This window comes from Euprymna scolopes, chromosome 22 (assembly GCF_053919585.1).
Source record: "Euprymna scolopes isolate OS-2025 chromosome 22, ASM5391958v1, whole genome shotgun sequence".
Lineage (NCBI taxonomy): Eukaryota > Metazoa > Mollusca > Cephalopoda > Sepiida > Sepiolidae > Euprymna > Euprymna scolopes.
In genome coordinates, this window is record NC_136503.1 from 82,219,588 (window position 1) to 82,240,700 (window position 21,113).

Sequence of the window (21,113 nt, forward strand, 5' to 3'; positions counted from 1 at the left end):
ATTTTCTTAATTGGAATCCTAGGAAAAGTCGCGTAGTACAGCTAGTATTAAAGGGGACTTTCCAGAGTTAACCTATACGAAAAAAAGAAAAGAAAATTTTTTTTTTTAATCTGTATGATATACGGATGAAAAGAAAATATTGTACACCAAAAATTACGTAAATTTATTCAAGTAGTTTTATTTTTATAAAGAAAATCATTTTTAAGCGAATTTAAATGTTTTCAATGTCACCCCCATTGCTTTTTAAAACCTCGCAAAAGTTTGAATTATTTGGAGTTATCTCCCTTACTTTTCAGAATGTTTTCAAGATGGCAACGCGAGATCGTCGCTTGTGGTGTAGCCATAAAATCATTTTCTTATTTAAAAATAAAACTACTTGATCGATTTATGAGATTTTTTTGGTGTACGATTATTTTCTTTCCATCACATCATACGTACATCATCGAGATTTTTCTTTATTTTTTGTTTTATTTAAAGGAGGGAGAGTTCTGTACAAGCACCTATTAAAGAACCAGTGTAAACTTTGATTATGCATATAAAGCAATGCTTTAAAAGCATGTCCATTTCTCTGCTACACAAATCATACTTTTATTTTGTGTAGGAATGGAATTTTTTAATCTATTTAGGGTGGAGGGAATGACGACGACAACGATCTTAATGATAGTGATTTTTTTTATATTATTTTTGGAGGATGATCATCATTATTCGTGTCAGTGGTGTTGTTGTTGTTATTATTATTATTATTTAAATAAACTTCATTGGTTTTAAAAACCACTCAAAACTTATTTCGTAAATGTAATAATTTATTAAACACAACAATAAAAGTTCTCTTATGTATATGGCATGAATGTACAATTGAAATAACCAATGAAAACTGAGCATTTATATCGGCTGAGAATTAATAGCCAATAGAAAGCAAGTTTACAAAAGCACCTAAATAGCGGAAAAGAAATTACAAACTTACGACACACACAGTCGTACACGCACGCACACACACGTGTGTGTGTGTGTGTGTGTGTGTGAATATATGAAAGTACATACAAGTGACTTAAAGTAGCCAGTGTCCTCTTCCGTCTAAGTTAACGCCCACTATCCTATTTTTTTCCATGTTAAAAAGTTTCATGTTAAAAATATTCTATTAAATATAATTTGTCAGTTTCTTATCAAGTTTTTCGCGCATCAAAATGACTTGTTTTAATTTTGTCAGCCAAATAAAAATGTAAAAACAAGTTATAACAAATTTTTTTGATGCTCGAAAAAAGTGTGTGAAAAGTTGGTCAAATTGTACTATAGAGACCGTTAGAATAAATTTCATTTAAATATTTCCCTAGATGTTGCATGAAATCGATTCGAAGTAGTTAATTTTCTTTCCTAATGTTTATTTAAACGTTTGATTTATTTCATTCTACTTTTTTTTTAAATTCTATAAAATCTAAATAATTTGTCCGTCGCGGTCATATTTTTCTTTTCGATTAAATTGTAACTCTTAAATCAAGCGATTAGTATGTTAAATTCGTTAATTTCTTTATTAAAGTTTGTGTCCAAAAGTTTAAGTTGATCCGAACAGGCGACGAACTCCGCAGCAAACAGTGTCAGATAAAAAAAAATATTTTGCAGAAAATAATAAATAAAATGTTATTGTTTCATTGTTTTTAATTATAAATATACTTCATAGAATATAGATTTCTTTCTACTTATTTTGCTTTTCTAAAAAAAAAAAAAAAAAACTTTTTTTTTTATCTGTCACTGTTTGCTGCGGACTTCGAGTCACCTGTTCTTCTGATTTGCCTAAATTAGAATTTTATTTCAGTACAATTGTAGACCAACCAATTTAATTGAAAATGTAGGCGAAAAACTGAAAATCAAGCGAAATAGTAGAGTTATTCTGACGATCTATATAGTACAATTGAAATGAAAGTTTGTAAGTTTATTTGGAATCTGAGTTAACCAGAACGAAATAAAAAAGTTTAGAAAAATTGTTATCAGCAGGCGAAGTTTCGGGTTGGAAGTGGGCGCCTATGCGGCCCAGCCTCTCTTTCGTCATTTCTTTCCTACGGGGTCGTCTTCCTCTTCTTCGTGAATGTTGCAGTTATACCTCGTTATTTAGGCCAGCCAGATGCAATCTCTTTCTCGCACACGCACACTACCCGTTTAATGCAAAATGACACACACCCACACACTTTCTTGCTTTTTAAATTGAACTTTTGAACCACGACAGCCATCACTGACAGGAAGTGAGCAGAGAAATGAGACGATTTACTCTGTCCACTTCTACCTTGTCTTCTTTCCAGTTTGTCTGCCCTGTCAGGATTACTGCCCTTCTTGTTTTGAAGCCGGCATTGATTGGACGAACCGGTGCTTGTCCAGAATTCAACCTAATTAAAAATAAATAAATAATAAAAAAATCTTTATAATGTACATACGCTTCTTCACCGAACGAAAATATCATATTCAAAATTCACGTAAATTGATCAAGTAGTTCTTTTCTAACTTATTAAAAAAAAAAAAATCGAGTAAGCGAGAGTTCTTGTTTTGATCCGCTATGTTGCTAAACAAAAGGAAACAACTTAGTTCGAACCACCTAGGTTAAAATCAGTCTTGTAATGGATACAATTTACTACAAAATCTTTTCTTTTTTTTTTTCTGAAATAAATTTTCTATTTAAAAAAAAAAACTACTTAATCAATTTACGTGATTGTTGGGATATGCCATTACGTGTCGAGTACGTACGTTATGAAGATTTTGTATTTTTAATTAAATTGAATCCTGGACAACAACCGATGACAACTGATATAAAATATATAATGAGATGAAATAAATAACACTAGTGTGCTGTCATGGATCGGGCTCCTGTCAAGGTTGACCTATGGTGGTAATAGTCTTTTGATTTTACCGTCTTGGTTGGCTCAGTGAGTGTGAGTCACCCACCTTCAGCCCCATTCACTGTCTTGTTGATGGGCCTTTCTATTGTCATATAATGAAGACAACAGGTTTCTTTTCTTATCCTGCACATATAATATATTTATGGGAGAGTGGTCGATTCAATTTGTTCTATTTGTTCTTCGTGGTTACTGGTTGACTCCTACCAAGATCGACATTGAAATTCAACAATTTTTGCCAATATATACATGTTATGCAACCCCTCAAATTGTTATTTGATGATTTTTCCGAAATAGCCAACAAAACAAAGAAATAAAAAAAAAAATGAACATACAACAAGTAAATGTGACCAAAGGCAAGATTAGTTACTCTTCTACCTACTAAGATAAGTTTTTTGTGCGTTTTAACTTATTTTAAATTTTTTTTTTTTTTTTTTTTTTTTACTTTTAAAAAGGGGGGGCATAATGCCTATCAAGTTAGAAGAAGAAAAAAACATGATGGTATTCTGCAAGCTATAGTAAAGCCTTGATAATCGCTCAAAAATCGAAAATTAATCAAAATACTGATAGGAATACATTTAATTAATTTCACCAATCATGCAAAACTAATGTTCTACCAGTATTTTGATTCTCGATTTTATAGCGATTATTGAGGCTCGACTATTGCTCTGGCGAGACCACCATTTTGTTTTTCGTTCTTCTAACTCGTCAGGCCTTACACTACCTTTACTTTTTAAGTAGAAAAAAAAAATTAAAAAAACACTTTAAAATAAGTAGAAACAAAAAAACCTATTCAGGTCGGCGGAAAAGTAACTTGCTTGCCTTTGGTAACATTTTTTTGTATAGGTCATTAATTGAATCGGCCACTCTCCCATAAATATATTATATGCGCAGGATAAGAAAAGAAACCTGTTGTCTCCATTATATGACAATATAGAAAGGCTCATCAACAAGACAGTGAATGGGGCTCAAGGTGGGTGAGTCAACCAAGGTGATTTTTCAGAATAGTTAACAAAACAAAAATGTTTTGTTAACTATTCTAAAAAATCACCTTTTATTTACTTTCTGGGACAAAATCATAAAATTATTTTATATCTGAATAAACAAACCTGCTAAAAATTGGTTATTTATTTTTTGTTTTCAATTTTTTTTAATAAAGATTTTATAACCCAGAATTTTGTTGGACCTAAATAACATTTAAGCTGACATATCAAACTTTGATTCCAACTAGCAAATTTTCATTTGTTATTGCTGTGCCGTGTTATTGGCATTAATTGTAGTTTATTATTTAAAAAAATGAAGTATCAGTCGTGCAACGAGTAATATGAAAACAGAACTTATTCAGTTTTGTCCCAATATTAAAAACTGCTCGTAAAGAAAGAAAATAAACAAAATGGCACAAAAATTATATTATGTACTTATGTGTTAGGTTTAAAAAAACACAGTACACCAAAAATCATGCAAATTCATAAAGCATTCTTTTTAAACAAGAAAAAAAAAACCGTAATGGAAAAATGTCATTTTCTGTTCATATCGAGATCAAGAAACCTTATTCAGCACACAGTCATCATAATATTGACTAGAAATCGTTTAGTGATTGAATTTTATTTTATTTCATAAAAACAAAAATACTGGATGAATTTTAACCTAACAAGTATGTACGTAATAAAATGTTTGCATAATTTTAATTTTTTAATATTGAGATAAAACTCAATAAGTTCCACACTTTTCAATTATGACTGCAAAATCAGCCTGTCGGATGCCAGACATTCATCCGCAATCTCATACATTCCAACCGGGAGTTCTTTTTAAGATTCTAATCGTCTCTTTAAGGGCAACTGTTTGAATCTTTCTTGCACTTTGTTCCTCGTGCATATTTGCCGGGTAGTTTTTAAAATTCTTTTTCATGAGTCCAGTTGTTCGTAATTACTAGAATGATGAAGATCTTCCTAAGATTCCAGTTTCTTTTCATGTCGCATCTCATGAGACCTTAGTATTTCATTATCTTTTTCCTGTAAGCTCTGTTTAATCCAGCATCATTGGGGACACTAACTTCTACTATGGTTGCTTATTTCTCTTGTCACGTGCGTAGCTGTAGGTCACAGTGGATGGTGTATGACTTATTTCCAACTGTTTTTTTCTGGTATATGTTCCCGAGACTTGCTGTTGGATTTGATATTCAACTTTTTACAGATGGTCCTGTGGAGATATTTACACGCTCCATTGTGTCCCATTTCAGAGTAGCCCCCACCCCCAGCAGAACCTTGCACAGTTGGAGGTCAGGTGACTCACACACTCTATTTCTGTGTGGCAGAACTTACACTTGTCATTGCTTATGATCATATCGTATGAATCCAAATATTGTTGGCATTGGTTTCCTCAATATCTTTCCTAGTCAGAATTCTTTCTAGAAAGACATCGGTACTTACGTGAAGGTTGAAAGTGGTTTTTGTGAAGCGAACTAGATTTGAACTTGGAACAGCCAGGTTGTCATTCCATGTTGTTAACCACTAGAACACCGTCACCTTGCATTGTTATTGTTAAGACCACTCATCTTAAAAGCATTAGTCGTCAATATGTATGTGTGTGCATCCTTTCAACTTTGCTAAATAAATTAAAAGTAATTTTATAGAAATAAGCAGTAATACTTAACATCAAGAGAAGATTCAGTTTAAAACTCCCAAAATTTGTACTAGAATTGTCTGCATGGATTTGTGGTTTAATGGTTAATAATTAGTTCCAAGTGAGGTTTTTTGAGGTTGAAAGTTCAATCTTTACAGACAGTAATTATGGATGACATAAATTAACACTTCTACCCAATCATGGCTGATGGAATAAGAACAATCTATCCCTTGTGAATTAAATAATGGGTTCAGTTGGAGATTCCATCCAGGTTCACAAGTTTGAAATAAGGATTACCAAGTTTTAAGTGAGACCAGAAGGATCTCAAGTTTGTAAGAAAGTTGGAGTTTAACAGTCGCTGATGAAACATTTGGAAAATAGCAATCAAAATAACTTATAATCCAACCTATCAATCTTATCTAAAAATTTTGTTTTTTGTGTAACCGTTTTGTTTGTTTGTTTTTTTGTTTTGTTCTTTATTTTCTTTGTTTTTTTCTTGTTTTTTGTTTTGTTCTTTTTTGCTTTGTTTTCTAATCATTTTGTTTTGTTGTTTTTTAGTTTTGTTTTGTTTTGTTTTATTTTTCCATGTTTTATTTTTTTTTAATTTATTATTTTATTTTTATTACCAATCACCATGCTGATTAGGGATACAGAAAAAAATATTAACCATTTTCCTCACATTTAGTGTTTATTTTCCATTGCAGGCTCTGTGGGTCCTTCCAATCCGGCGTTAGAGGAAGATGATGATGTTTTTGAGGTAAGTTTGCTATTCTAAACTTACACAAAGTATTTCTCAAATTTTTATATATATATATATATATATATATATATATATATATATATATATAATATATACAAAAATTTTGCTACTCCAAAGATGAAAAGTCATTGTCTATATCTCATCGCTACTAGGGCTCACATCACATAACGCTAAGGTTCACACTGTATTTTCCCAATTTGATCAACTTTTAAAATTATCATAACTCCATTGTTGATCTAACCCTATCAATAATCACATTTGAATTCAATCTAATTTAAAAAAACAAAATACAGAAAAATCGTTATGCCGTACCCATTACATAACAAAAATGTCATATTCCAAAAAATCATGTAAATTGATCAACTTGATTTTTATCAGTTTTAATAGTAACTTGTACCTATTACAAGGTTAATTTTGATCTCGGTAGCTCGACTTGAGTTGTTTCCCTTTATTTAAAACAACAATGCGGATCAAAACACAAGCTCTCACTTACTCATAAAATTGTCTTCTTTTTTTTAAGTTAAAAAAAACCTTCTGAATCCATTTACATGATTTATTGAATATAATACTTTCGTTTGGTGACATGTATGTTTGTCTGTATTTTTGTTTATTTTTTTTAATTAAGTTGAATTCTGTATAAGCATTTTTCTTTTTTTTTCTTATTAAAATTAAAAATAAGATTTTTGATGAAAATAAGAGAGGCCTCAAAGTCGTTAGTTTTCACGGTCTCTAAAATATCAATAGAGTTATCTCCCTTGCCCACTTTTGAATTGACTCAGACTATGCATTTTCAGTCATATCATATTATGCTAAATATAAGTTCATTAACGTTTTTCGTGTAACTTGCTTGTCATATAAGAATACATATCTATTATTATACTAAAGATAAGTTAATCAACATTCCAAATTATTCTAATATATCACTTTTTTGTTTCATTTTACTTCAGTTAAAGTTCTCAAAAATCAAGAGCCCCCTTCCTGGGGCTAACACTTGATCTCGATATGAGATGCATAGATATTCGAATATTCCACTACAGTTCTCCCAAACGTTGAGTTAGTAAAGAAGTTAGTAATATTAAGTTTCCTCTCACTTATTGACCAGTTAATTATACTATGGTTAATCTTTTTTTTCTTTTTTTTTTTTGATCTTTTTGTCTCACTGGATTCCTGGATAAGAATTCATTTAGTTTGGTGGAGTATCCAGCTTGGTTTTGTAACTATAGGCAACATCACTTAGAGAAGGTTCATCAATGCTTGTATAAGCCTGGGTAGGGTAATCATATCGAAGGGGTTTTATTTGCGATGCAAATATTATTTTGAATATTTGGTCAGTTTACTTGTAGAGGGAAGTATTCTAATGCCAGGTTATCTTGACAAACCCATGTACAGAGAGACAACTCGAGGGTAGTGTCTAAGGCATTCACATGTATGTGTATACGTGTGTAGCCAATGTCTCCAGTGTTATCCTAGTGTCAAACATTTAGTTAAAAGTAATGCAAACTCCACATGCACTTTTTTTTAGTATTATACTTTTTAGTACTATACTTTTTTTAGTACTATACTTTTTTAGTATTATACTTTTTTAGTACTATACTTTTTTAGTACTATACTTTTTTAGTACTATACTTTTTTAGTACTATACTTTTTTAGTACTATACTTTTTTAGTACTATACTTTTTTTAGTACTATACTTTTTTAGTACTATACTTTTTTTAGTACTATACTTTTTTTAGTACTATACTTTTTTTAGTATTATACTTTTTTAGTACTATACTTTTTTTAGTATTATACTTTTTTAGTACTATACTTTTTTAGTACTATACTTTTTTAGTACTATACTTTTTTTAGTACTATACTTTTTTAGTATTCTACTTTTTTAGTACTATACTTTTTTTAGTACTATACTTTTTTAGTACTATACTTTTTTAGTACTATACTTTTTTTAGTACTATACTTTTTTTAGTACTATACTTTTTTAGTACTATACTTTTTTTAGTACTATACTTTTTTTAGTACTATACTTTTTTTAGTACTATACTTTTTTAGTACTATACTTTTTTAGTACTATACTTTTTTAGTATTCTACTTTTTTAGTACTATACTTTTTTAGTACTATACTTTTTTAGTACTATACTTTTTTAGTACTATACTTTTTTAGTACTATACTTTTTTTAGTACTATACTTTTTTAGTACTATACTTTTTTAGTACTATACTTTTTTAGTACTATACTTTTTTTAGTACTATACTTTTTTAGTACTATACTTTTTTTAGTACTATACTTTTTTTAGTATTCTACTTTTTTAGTACTATACTTTTTTAGTACTATACTTTTTTAGTACTATACTTTTTTAGTACTATACTTTTTTTAGTACTATACTTTTTTAGTACTATACTTTTTTAGTACTATACTTTTTTAGTACTATACTTTTTTAGTACTATACTTTTTTTAGTACTATACTTTTTTAGTACTATACTTTTTTTAGTACTATACTTTTTTTAGTACTATACTTTTTTTAGTACTATACTTTTTTAGTACTATACTTTTTTAGTACTATACTTTTTTAGTATTCTACTTTTTTAGTACTATACTTTTTTAGTACTATACTTTTTTAGTACTATACTTTTTTAGTACTATACTTTTTTAGTATTCTACTTTTTTAGTATTCTACTTTTTTAGTACTATACTTTTTTAGTACTATACTTTTTTAGTACTATACTTTTTTAGTACTATACTTTTTTAGTATTCTACTTTTTTAGTACTATACTTTTTTAGTACTATACTTTTTTAGTACTATACTTTTTTAGTACTATACTTTTTTTAGTACTATACTTTTTTAGTACTATACTTTTTTAGTATTCTACTTTTTTAGTACTATACTTTTTTAGTATTCTACTTTTTTAGTACTATACTTTTTTAGTATTCTACTTTTTTAGTACTATACTTTTTTAGTACTATACTTTTTTAGTACTATACTTTTTTAGTACTATACTTTTTTAGTACTATACTTTTTTAGTATTCTACTTTTTTAGTACTATACTTTTTTTAGTACTATACTTTTTTTAGTATTCTACTTTTTTAGTACTATACTTTTTTAGTACTATACTTTTTTAGTACTATACTTTTTTAGTACTATACTTTTTTTAGTACTATACTTTTTTAGTACTATACTTTTTTAGTACTATACTTTTTTAGTACTATACTTTTTTTAGTACTATACTTTTTTAGTACTATACTTTTTTTAGTACTATACTTTTTTTAGTACTATACTTTTTTTAGTACTATACTTTTTTAGTACTATACTTTTTTAGTACTATACTTTTTTAGTATTCTACTTTTTTAGTACTATACTTTTTTAGTACTATACTTTTTTAGTACTATACTTTTTTAGTACTATACTTTTTTAGTACTATACTTTTTTAGTATTCTACTTTTTTAGTACTATACTTTTTTAGTACTATACTTTTTTAGTACTATACTTTTTTTAGTACTATACTTTTTTAGTACTATACTTTTTTAGTATTCTACTTTTTTAGTACTATACTTTTTTAGTATTCTACTTTTTTAGTACTATACTTTTTTAGTATTCTACTTTTTTAGTACTATACTTTTTTAGTACTATACTTTTTTAGTACTATACTTTTTTAGTACTATACTTTTTTAGTATTCTACTTTTTTAGTACTATACTTTTTTAGTACTATACTTTTTTAGTACTATACTTTTTTAGTACTATACTTTTTTAGTACTATACTTTTTTAGTATTCTACTTTTTTAGTACTATACTTTTTTAGTACTATACTTTTTTTAGTACTATACTTTTTTAGTACTATACTTTTTTAGTACTATACTTTTTTAGTACTATACTTTTTTAGTACTATACTTTTTTAGTACTATACTTTTTTAGTACTATACTTTTTTAGTACTATACTTTTTTAGTACTATACTTTTTTAGTACTATACTTTTTTAGTACTATACTTTTTTAGTACTATACTTTTTTTAGTATTCTACTTTTTTAGTACTATACTTTTTTAGTACTATACTTTTTTAGTACTATACTTTTTTAGTACTATACTTTTTTAGTACTATACTTTTTTAGTACTATACTTTTTTAGTACTATACTTTTTTAGTACTATACTTTTTTAGTACTATACTTTTTTTAGTACTATACTTTTTTAGTACTATACTTTTTTAGTACTATACTTTTTTAGTACTATACTTTTTTAGTACTATACTTTTTTAGTACTATACTTTTTTAGTACTATACTTTTTTAGTACTATACTTTTTTTAGTATTCTACTTTTTTAGTACTATACTTTTTTAGTACTATACTTTTTTTAGTACTATACTTTTTTAGTACTATACTTTTTTAGTACTATACTTTTTTAGTACTATACTTTTTTAGTACTATACTTTTTTAGTACTATACTTTTTTAGTACTATACTTTTTTAGTACTATACTTTTTTAGTACTATACTTTTTTTAGTACTATACTTTTTTAGTACTATACTTTTTTAGTACTATACTTTTTTAGTACTATACTTTTTTAGTACTATACTTTTTTAGTACTATACTTTTTTAGTACTATACTTTTTTAGTACTATACTTTTTTTAGTACTATACTTTTTTAGTACTATACTTTTTTAGTACTATACTTTTTTAGTACTATACTTTTTTTAGTACTATACTTTTTTAGTACTATACTTTTTTAGTACTATACTTTTTTTAGTACTATACTTTTTTTAGTATTATACTTTTTTAGTACTATACTTTTTTTAGTACTATACTTTTTTTAGTACTATACTTTTTTTAGTACTATACTTTTTTTAGTACTATACTTTTTTAGTACTATACTTTTTTAGTACTATACTTTTTTTAGTACTATACTTTTTTTAGTACTATACTTTTTTTAGTACTATAATTTTTTAGTATTATACTTTTTTAGTACTATACTTTTTTAGTACTATACTTTTTTTAGTACTATACTTTTTTAGTACTATACTTTTTTTAGTACTATACTTTTTTAGTACTATACTTTTTTTAGTACTATACTTTTTTTAGTACTATACTTTTTTTAGTATTATACTTTTTTAGTATTCTACTTTTTTAGTACTATACTTTTTTTAGTACTATACTTTTTTTAGTACTATACTTTTTTAGTACTATACTTTTTTAGTACTATACTTTTTTAGTACTATACTTTTTTAGTACTATACTTTTTTAGTACTATACTTTTTTAGTACTATACTTTTTTTAGTACTATACTTTTTTTAGTACTATACTTTTTTTAGTACTATACTTTTTTTAGTACTATACTTTTTTAGTACTATACTTTTTTAGTACTATACTTTTTTTAGTACTATACTTTTTTTAGTACTATACTTTTTTTAGTACTATACTTTTTTTAGTACTATACTTTTTTAGTACTATACTTTTTTTAGTACTATACTTTTTTTAGTACTATACTTTTTTTAGTACTATACTTTTTTTAGTCCTATACTTTTTTAGTACTATACTTTTTTTAGTACTATACTTTTTTAGTACTAGCAAGAATACATTTTTTTTTCATGGAAAAAAAATGCAATTTATATTTCGTTTTGCTGTTTTTTTTTGTTTTTGTTTTTTGCTTTTTCACTTTTTCACATTCATAATATCACATTTAATAAGTTCCTAATAAACCGAAATTATCTGTTAAATTTTACTGATGGCATTCACTTGTCTAGAATGTGATTCCTATTTGTTTACATGCTTATGATCTAACCCATATTCTATTAATTCCGATATTGAATAAAACTTCTCTTATTGAAGAACTAGCCTGGGTGCCCGGCGTTGCCTGGGTGTTTTGAGGTGTGGGTTAAGCAAAACTAAAAAACTAAAAATCGTAGTAGGCAAGTAGGCTCGAACCACAAAGGAGGAAAAGAACGCAAAAAATCGCCTAGCCGGAAGTGACGTAGGTTTAAATTAAGGCTAGACAATCGAAAAGAGGGGATGACTTTCGAAAATATAGGCGAAAAAAAGCAACCCCTCCCTGTAGAAAAGTGCCCAGTTGAGGATGAAGGAATTGATGTTTTTGGCCAATTTTTCGATATTTGTTGTCTGAAGGGGCGAGCTTCAAAATCATACAGATCTTGTGAAAATCTGTTGCCTCTGTCAAAAGTTTTAGGCATGCATACATACATACGTACATTTAAACAAACAGGTGAGATTTATATTATAGATTATATAATTTGAAGAATTCTAACATAATTGAATCTGCTTTGATTTTCAATTGTTTAATTGTTGAAAGACTAAAAAATAAAGCTAACTGATTTTTTTTCTTTTCTTTTTCTTACCTAGCCCATTGATCTTCCGCTGGAGCGCAAAAACAGCTCTTCCCAGTCTGCAAGCACTACGTCTACGACGACCAGTAGCCCCGCGCCTTGTTCCTCCCCCGTCTCGTCACCTACACAGGAGCATTTTATTCACCCTAACTATGCGAGGAACTATCTGCACCGCATCTATATACATAATAACACTTGTACGAAAGCCACGTCATCATCACCAAACGAGGAAAAAAGCTTAAGCAAGTCAGATAGTCTTCAGACGAGTAGTATTGGGAAAGATGAGTGCCTAAAAGACGAGCCCATCTCGATAAGTGGGAAGTCTGAAATTGGCCTTTTGGAATCGGATGTGGGCATGTCGGAAAAATACTCGTACGTATTATTTTCGAAAACAAAGAACCATGATTACCATTATCCGAATCTCGACACAATAAGTCAGAAACCGAGCGATCTCAAACGTACCGTTATTCGAAATTACGGGCCACCACTCCCCGAGAAGAGTAAGAAGAAAAAAGACCGCCAAAAGGGGAGCCACCAATCAAACAGGTTACTGAACCGGATGTCCCGATGTAAATACTGCCAAGATACCTTCTCATTGGACAATAACTCTCGCGGAAGCTGTGAGTACGCCCCTGATAGTGTAAAGAGCTGCATCGAGCACGTTAGTTGTGTTACGTGCGCTAATGGCGTCATCTATCACTGCATGTCGAATGCAGAGGGCGAGTTTACGCATACGTGCATTTGTGATTTTCAGGACGATACTAACTGTAAAAAGTGGACAATGTTGACAGTGTTGTCATTCCTCTTACCTTGCATCTGGTGCTACTGGCCGCTCTTCAGCTGCCATATGTGTGGTAAAAAGTCCGGGTGTTGTGGGGGGCGCCACCTTGCTGGCTGAGCCAGACAGAAACAAAACAAAAAAAGGAGTACTGTACGTATTAATACATTGTGATCATCGTGTTAACGGCGATGATGATAATGGTGATGATGCTGCTTTATATGCCATATTGTTGTTTGTTAAAAACTATATAAAGAAAGAGAGTGCGAGCGAGAGAGAGAGTGAAGAAGAGAAAAAGAATAATAATAATAATATTAATATTACCAAATGGAAATTAATAAAATAGCACAAAAGAGTTTAATATTAATGGCTCTGAATTGCTTTATGAAAGATGATGGAAGAAAAAAAAAAAACAACAAAAAACAAAACAAAAAACATAATAACAGAAAAGGAACAGTTTGGTTTTTATTTTTAACAGGGTTGGGCGGGAGGTGGGGTTGAATCTTTTTACAAAAAGAAAAAAAACAAAACAAAAAAAAAAGAATGAAGATAAGGGGAGACAACCAAGAAAGCAGGAAAACTGATAAATGGGAAAAAATTTTTCTTTTTTTTTAATCATTATTATTTTATTTTTTTTACAATGTTATGATTTTATTTTTTTCCTTCTTGAAAGAAAAAAAACAAAACTTTTTACTTCACATAAGCCTGTCCCCCGTTTTTTACTCTCTGAGTAAAAACAAAATATAAAAAACTGAATAAAAATAAGTTTAATAAAAAAAAAACAAAATACAGATTCTGTATTCCCATTTTTGTACTTATATTATGAGTATAAACAGACTTACATTGAAAATACCTTTATGGCAAGTAAGCTACACAGAAATGTTCATATTTCCTTCCTGAAGGAAATCATCAGGTTTAATTCAGCCTGATGAGTTCCATCTGGCTGGGATCAAAAGTGCAAGCTGCTGTGTAGCTTACTTACCATATATGTATTTAGTTCTTGTCCAGAATTTTCCCTATATTTAAAAAAAATAATAATAATAATGAAAACTGTATGATGTATGTAACCGTGATGGAACAAAAATATCATATTCCAAAAATTACATACATTGATCAAGTAGTTTTATTTTTAAAAAAGAAAAATCAAATTTTATGAGTAACCAAAGAGAGACTGTCTTCCAACATTTTAAAAACAGTCAATATACAAAGAGAGATAACTTAAAAATAATTCAAGCTCCTGAGATTTATGTTGTAATGCCTATGAATTCCCATTAATCGCTTAAAAATTATTTCCATTATAAAAACAAAACTACTTGATCAATTTACATAATTTTCAGAATATGATATTTTTGTTTTATCATAGATACGTACATCATACAGATTCCTCTATATTTTTCTTTTTAAATATAGGGTGTAATTCTGGACAAGAACTATATATTTTTATGCTACTACTTACCTCTACTAACGTATTGAGTACTGTTGAAATAAATACTTATTATATATACACTATACATTATATTAACTTATAATATTATGTGTATATACATGAAATGATATTGTGTGTGTGTTAAATGTATGCATGTAGATACTCCTAACGCACACAGGCATATACAAATGCAAAAGACGTTTGGGTGTAACAGTTATATGTATGACTTGCAGTCATATTTGAAATATCACAAGGTGCCCAGATCAACAATCAGCACCGACATCGTTCGTGTTGACCATTGGTAAGTGATTAGGTAGAGTATCGGATTTTGGAACAAATGCATTTCAGATGAAAGCACTATTACTTATGTACATGTCATGTCGAAATCATAAATTCCCAATATTAAAAAAAGAATGGTCAGGTAGGAGAGGTGCTACATCTATTTTTCTGAAAAAATCATAGAGACTAGTAGTTGGAGATTTTCTATTATTTTTCAATGGCAGATTTCAAGGAAACCAAGGGAAATAATTCAGTTTATCTTAAATAATCAGATTTTGCAAACTTTCCAGCTTTGATACTTTAAACCCTGCAATAAAAACCTCATAATTTTAGTCAATTCTATTTTTACTTATTATTTCTCTACTGGATCATTTTTTATAATTTTTTGGAATTTATATTAATTTTGACACAGCAGGTAAGTACATAATGTTTTTACCTGAAATGCATCTATTCATACATTTGGTATACTGCACAAGCACCAGTGATCATAAAACCCACTGCCCTACAAAGCTGTTTACAGAATCAACATGTGATCCAATCAAAGAAAGTTTCATTTTTGTTGAAAAGTTTCTTCTATTTTTTTTTTTTTTTTTTCTAAATAAAACAATAATAAAAATGATGGCAAAAATTTGATTATCAAAAAACAATGTTGTTTAAATAAAGAAAACAATGTTACTCAGATGCTGATGATGATAGTTATGTATCAATATATTGAAAAGGGCAGAAACAGATATTCACAAGGTGCATTTATTTAGTGATGAAATACTATTTCAAATTTAAGTCTGACAAGCCAGCAAAAATAGTATTACAAATTTACGTTTGATAGACCAGCAAAAATACTATTCCACATTTAACCCTGTTAGACCAGCAAATATAGTATTTCATATTTAAGGCTGACAAACCAGCAAAAATAGTATTGCAAATTTAAGTTTCATAAACTAGCAAAATAGTATTTTTGCTGGTTTATCAGACTTAAATGTGAAATACTATTTTAAATTTAAGCCTGATAGGTCTCAAGGAACTTTTGATTGTGTTCTTAATACCACCTGTCGCAAGGATTGAACTATCAACCTCTAGAAAACAGTCACTTAAAACTGATCATTGTTTCAAGCTAAATATTAAAAATTAACTTCAATAAATAAAAATTACAAAATGAATAAATGTATGAAACTTAACCCAACTGTGAAAACTAGCAGCTATCTTGTACAAAATAAACGGACAAGTCACTTTATGTAAGGGACTAACAAGAACAAAAGATGATTATTGCAAAGACATGAGATGCCTATTAACCTTAGTTTTGAAGAGTCTAAGGTTAAAAGTAGGGGAAAAACGCTCAGAAGGTAGAAAGTTCTTGCAGTTCTTGGAAAGAAGCTACTGGGATAAGAAGATGTATTACAATGAGGTATAAAAACAGTGAATTGATGGAGACCACTTTATCAATAACTCAAACGAGCTTGGATAAAAGATGCAAGAAACATATGCCATAATAGTATTTAGAAAAATGACTGAAACTAGCAACATCACATCTGTGAGAGAGAAAGAGAGGTTGCAGTGAAGAAGGGTGGGACGAATCAAATTGCAGATACGTTTCTGCACTTTGTCAAGAGATCTAAAATAAATGAAGACAATTAAAAAGAATGGAAGCCTTCTATTTTTCAAACTGTCTTCATCTTGTGAGTTGCCAAGGATTTGAAATCAGTTGTAAAGGCCTCTTTTAAACATAAAGCTCAACCCGTGTCAATGAAACCAAGATACGTCTCTGAAATATGTATAGTTTTTAAATAAATAATTTGTAGAAGACAAATGCCAGGTAAAACATAACAGGGATAATTATTAACAAAGGCCATCCCTAAAACGGGCCAAGAGATCTAGCATTTGGGATGTTTTTGTGGAGGAAAGATTTTGCTAACTCGTGAGAAGATCTTTTAAGCTGTTACCATTTTCATTGCTATGAGAAAAAATCTTTCTGAAGAGGAAACCGATCAAATTTATTTATGCTGCGGTGCCGTATTATACGAATTACATTTGGATTATATTTTTACAATTTCCAAATTTCTCCTCCAGCGCTCAACACTTTCTCGCTTCTGGAAAGGTGTCAGCAACCTGGGAATTCATTTGGCATACACCTTATCTAAATGATCATCAATGATAGTTTCTAGTATTAATCTTGACTTCCTGGACTATTTGGCGAATAGTCGTGTATCGATCTTCCAAAATGGCAGCCTCAACTTGACTTATCAATGATAGACCAGGACTGGGGCACTCAACAGGCTGTTTCATACCTGACTCAATTCAAACACCTGTAAATCAGAAACCACAATTAGTTCAGAGCTGTAATTTGCTACATAACCCATAGAGATATAAATCGTTGCACATGCAAAATTTCAGCTAGATCAGACAACTGGAAGTGGGTCAGAGGTATTACTTATTTAACGTCTCCCGTATATCATGGGTTGCATTTGGATTATAAGTTTGTGAGTATACTGCAAAAAATCACAATTTAATGTTAACGATTATTAAGTTTTTGCCATTATTAATTTGGAATACAAAAATAAACATTAAAACTAGTTCATAGTTTAGAGTTCTTAAGTTAAACTTGCAAGTCAGTTTTATATATTTCATAAAAGTTTCATCTTTTATGAGGTTTCCTTTTCATGTTAAGAGAAATAAGAAATACCGGGCATTTTTAACAAAACCAAACGAAACAAAAAAAAAAGGGATAAAACATTAAATATACAACAATTCAATGTTACCAAAGGCAATGTACGCTACTCTTCTACCTACCTGGATAAGTATTTTTGGGATTTAACATATTTTAAAGTATTTTTTGACTTGAAAACAAAAATAGTATCAAGTCAGTTGAGTTAGACTGGGAAAGAAAAATGATGGTTTGATTAGTCATGTTGAGCCTCAATATTCGCTCAAAAATCGAAAATATTAGTAAAAAAAACACATCCAATAAATGTCACCAATTGTGTGAAAAGGTAATATTCTACACATATTTTGTTTAAATTTCAATGTTTTTCCGAACGAATAATGAGGTTTGGCATGGCTGCAATGAAATCACCCCTTTTTTTTTTTTCTTGTTTTAACTCAACAAACTTGACACTACTTTTGTTTCAAAGTAAATAAACATTTTAAAATAAGTTAAAACAAGAACTTATCTGGGTAAGTAGAAGAGTAACTTGGCTTACCTTTAGTAAAATTTACTTCTGGTATACTTATTTTTCCACTTCTTTTTTTGCTTTGTTGGCTATTGTTAAAAAATTCTTGAAATAGAATTTTAAAAAAACAAAGTTTTAGTTAAGAAAAATTTGTTGTTGAAAAACTAGATTTTTTTTGGAAGTTATTTGTCTGACCTATATAAAACATGAATTTCAATTGTTTTACATAGTCTCATAAATTTGACGAATTAAAATTTCCTGTAATTTATTTAATTATTTGTGGATCCTCATTTAGTTGTTTCACAATGTTTCGGCCAATTATTCCTCTAGCCTTCGTCAGGTGGTTAACCGTGATGGGATAGGAATGTCGAATACATCTGCAGCAATTACTGCCCTCCATTTTATCTGCTGACCAGCTTTGGTTGGGATTTAAACTGTTACCTTCAGACAATGCTCACCTAGAATCGTAGATATTCCGCATCGCTATCCACTGCGCCATGGGCCCTGAAGAGCAATCAACGTTGGATTTTTTTCTTATAAATCCATACGTGTTGTTGAAAAACTCGATTTTTTTTAAGATATTCTTTCGTCTGACCTTTCTAAAATGTGAATTTCAATTGTTTTACATAGTCTTATAAATTTGATGAGTTAAAATTTCCTCTCCGAATAAAGTTGTCTCAAAACACCGTGAGTATAAAATGTTAACTACTAAAAAAAGATATCTGTTCATTAACTGTCAATCTTCTTACCAGTAAATGACCCCAAATCTTACATCTCTTGGCCTGTTATAATAAGAAAAACCTTTTTATAAGAAATAATGGGAATTTTTAACAAGAGCCAACGAAACAAAAAGAGGTGAAAAAATTACATCTAGAACAAATAAATGTTACCAAATGCAAGCTAAGTTACTCTTCTACCTAAAATCAAAGATGCGCCGCTGTACAGCTCATGCTCTCTACCAATCCAAGTTATGACAACAGGACCATTGTCAGCACTATCAAAATGCAAATCCAGATGGTTCAAGGCTTGAGGGCACAACTCAACAAAGTTCCTGGCCATGGATATGGTCTTCAGTATGGTTTTAAATGAGGGCCACATCATGCCACCTGACATCTTTAAAGTCAACACCAAAGTGTACCTGGATGTGCTGAAGAGTGTGGTGATTTCCTGGTGCAGGTGGCCGCTGGCAGACCTTGGGTGTGGCAGCACGACTCCATACCAGGCCACAGAGACCCAGACTTGGCTTCAGGAGTGCTACAATTTTCTACCCCTCTATCACTGGCCCCTCTCCTCCCCTAACCTGAACCTGCTGGACTACTCCGTGTGGTCATAAGTCAAGAAAATCCCCAACATGACCTCCCACAACACAGAAGCCAGCCTGATCACTGCTATTTGTCAAAGTCCTGCTGGCACTTGTGGAAAAGGCATGCTCCCAGTTCCGGACCCATATCGAGGCGGTGATTGAGGCTGAAGGCGGCTACATTGAATAGATGTCAGCTCTACTACATAATCAAGTTACCTGAATTGAGTTTTTTTCAATAAAAATTTAAAACTAAAGCTGTAGTGTTGTTTTCTTTAGGGCGACAAACTTTATCGTTTCACCCTGTATATATAATAATGAGTACAGGAATATGGTTACACTGTGGTTTTTTTTGTTTTGTTTTGTAAAGTTGTTGTTCATTTAAAAGTATTGATTAGTTCCACAGATGTATTAAAAGATGAGCAGGAAGATCTGACGTTACCCAGGATTGAATGATGGTCAACGAAAGTAGTATCAAATTGATGATGGTCAAGTAGAAATGTTTGACTGCGTTTAGAGTAGATGGATCAAGATATGAAAATCAAAACAAAAATAGACAAAAAAAAATGTCAAGGCAAACGAGAGACAAATATGGCATAGACTGTGGACAAGACACATGCAGTCTTACTCGCGCACATACGAGTCGAAAGATGGAATATAGAAAACTAATAGGGAGACTTGACGTTACCCGAGATAGAATGATGAGCAACAAATGTTTCACGCTCCCATAGTTTTTACTGCCATCAAAATCGATGAAATTACGCATTTTTTTATTCAAATCAATTGATTGCCTGCTCGAGTTTGGGACCCATCATGGTGCACCAGGAGGAAACTTCATATGCCTCCCCGCAGTGACTTAGTCCACAATAAATTGCACTGTAGAGAATTTACTGTGGATTTTATAAAATTATTTTTATATATAATAGCTTGAATTAAAGTTTAAAATCCAAAAGTCAAGTATCATACATATCTAAACAGAAATATGCATTTTAAATGCACTCCTGTCATATCAAAGAACATACTGTTTATTTTATATGTCGAGCCTTTCGGCTTGTGTTGTAATAAAACTTCTCAAATGCATTTGTGATGTGTAAGATGTTAACTTTGGTCAAAATCGCTTGTTACTTCTTTCATCAAATTATTTCGATTATCATTAAAGACATTCTGATACAAAACCTATCTAAGAACACTGCCAGGCACATAAGGTACCTTCGTTTTTGTGTCCATAGTGAATAAGTTTTCACACATACCACACATACAAAATATGAATTATTACACTATCCTTTACTTTCATGCTGACTGACACCAGCATCTCAGAAGTTTGTCTCCATTTTTATATGAGAAAGATGCTGTAGTTTGCTTGAAACATTGTGCGTAATGTGAAAGGAGTTATGTTTGAAGGCTATGACAATGCGGTCTTGTGGAAAAACTGTTGAATATGAGACAAATTATATTATATAAAAGAAATAATGATAATATTGGAAGTTTTCAATAATTTTCAATTATAAAATATTTATTTACTAACATAATGTGTCAAACCAGTATGGTATCATGGTGTTATGTTCTTTGAATTTTCGAGGTATAC

At 29.8% G+C, this 21,113-nt stretch overlaps 1 protein-coding gene across 4 annotated transcripts in view; it reads left to right on the forward strand.

Annotated features, from left to right (window-relative positions):
* The window catches only part of LOC145243507 (sprouty-related, EVH1 domain-containing protein 2-like), a 275,916-nt gene extending 262,103 nt beyond the window's left edge, over positions 1-13,813 (forward strand). For all 4 annotated transcript variants that reach the window (XM_080106470.1, XM_080106472.1, XM_080106473.1 and 1 more), the window contains 2 exons: positions 6,206-6,258; positions 12,598-13,813. In XM_080106470.1, the coding sequence (XP_079962596.1) occupies positions 6,206-6,258; positions 12,598-13,479 (935 nt within the window). In that variant the 3' untranslated portion in view covers positions 13,480-13,813. The remainder of the gene's footprint in view (positions 1-6,205; positions 6,259-12,597) is intronic.
* The last annotated feature ends 7,300 nt before the right edge of the window (positions 13,814-21,113 follow it).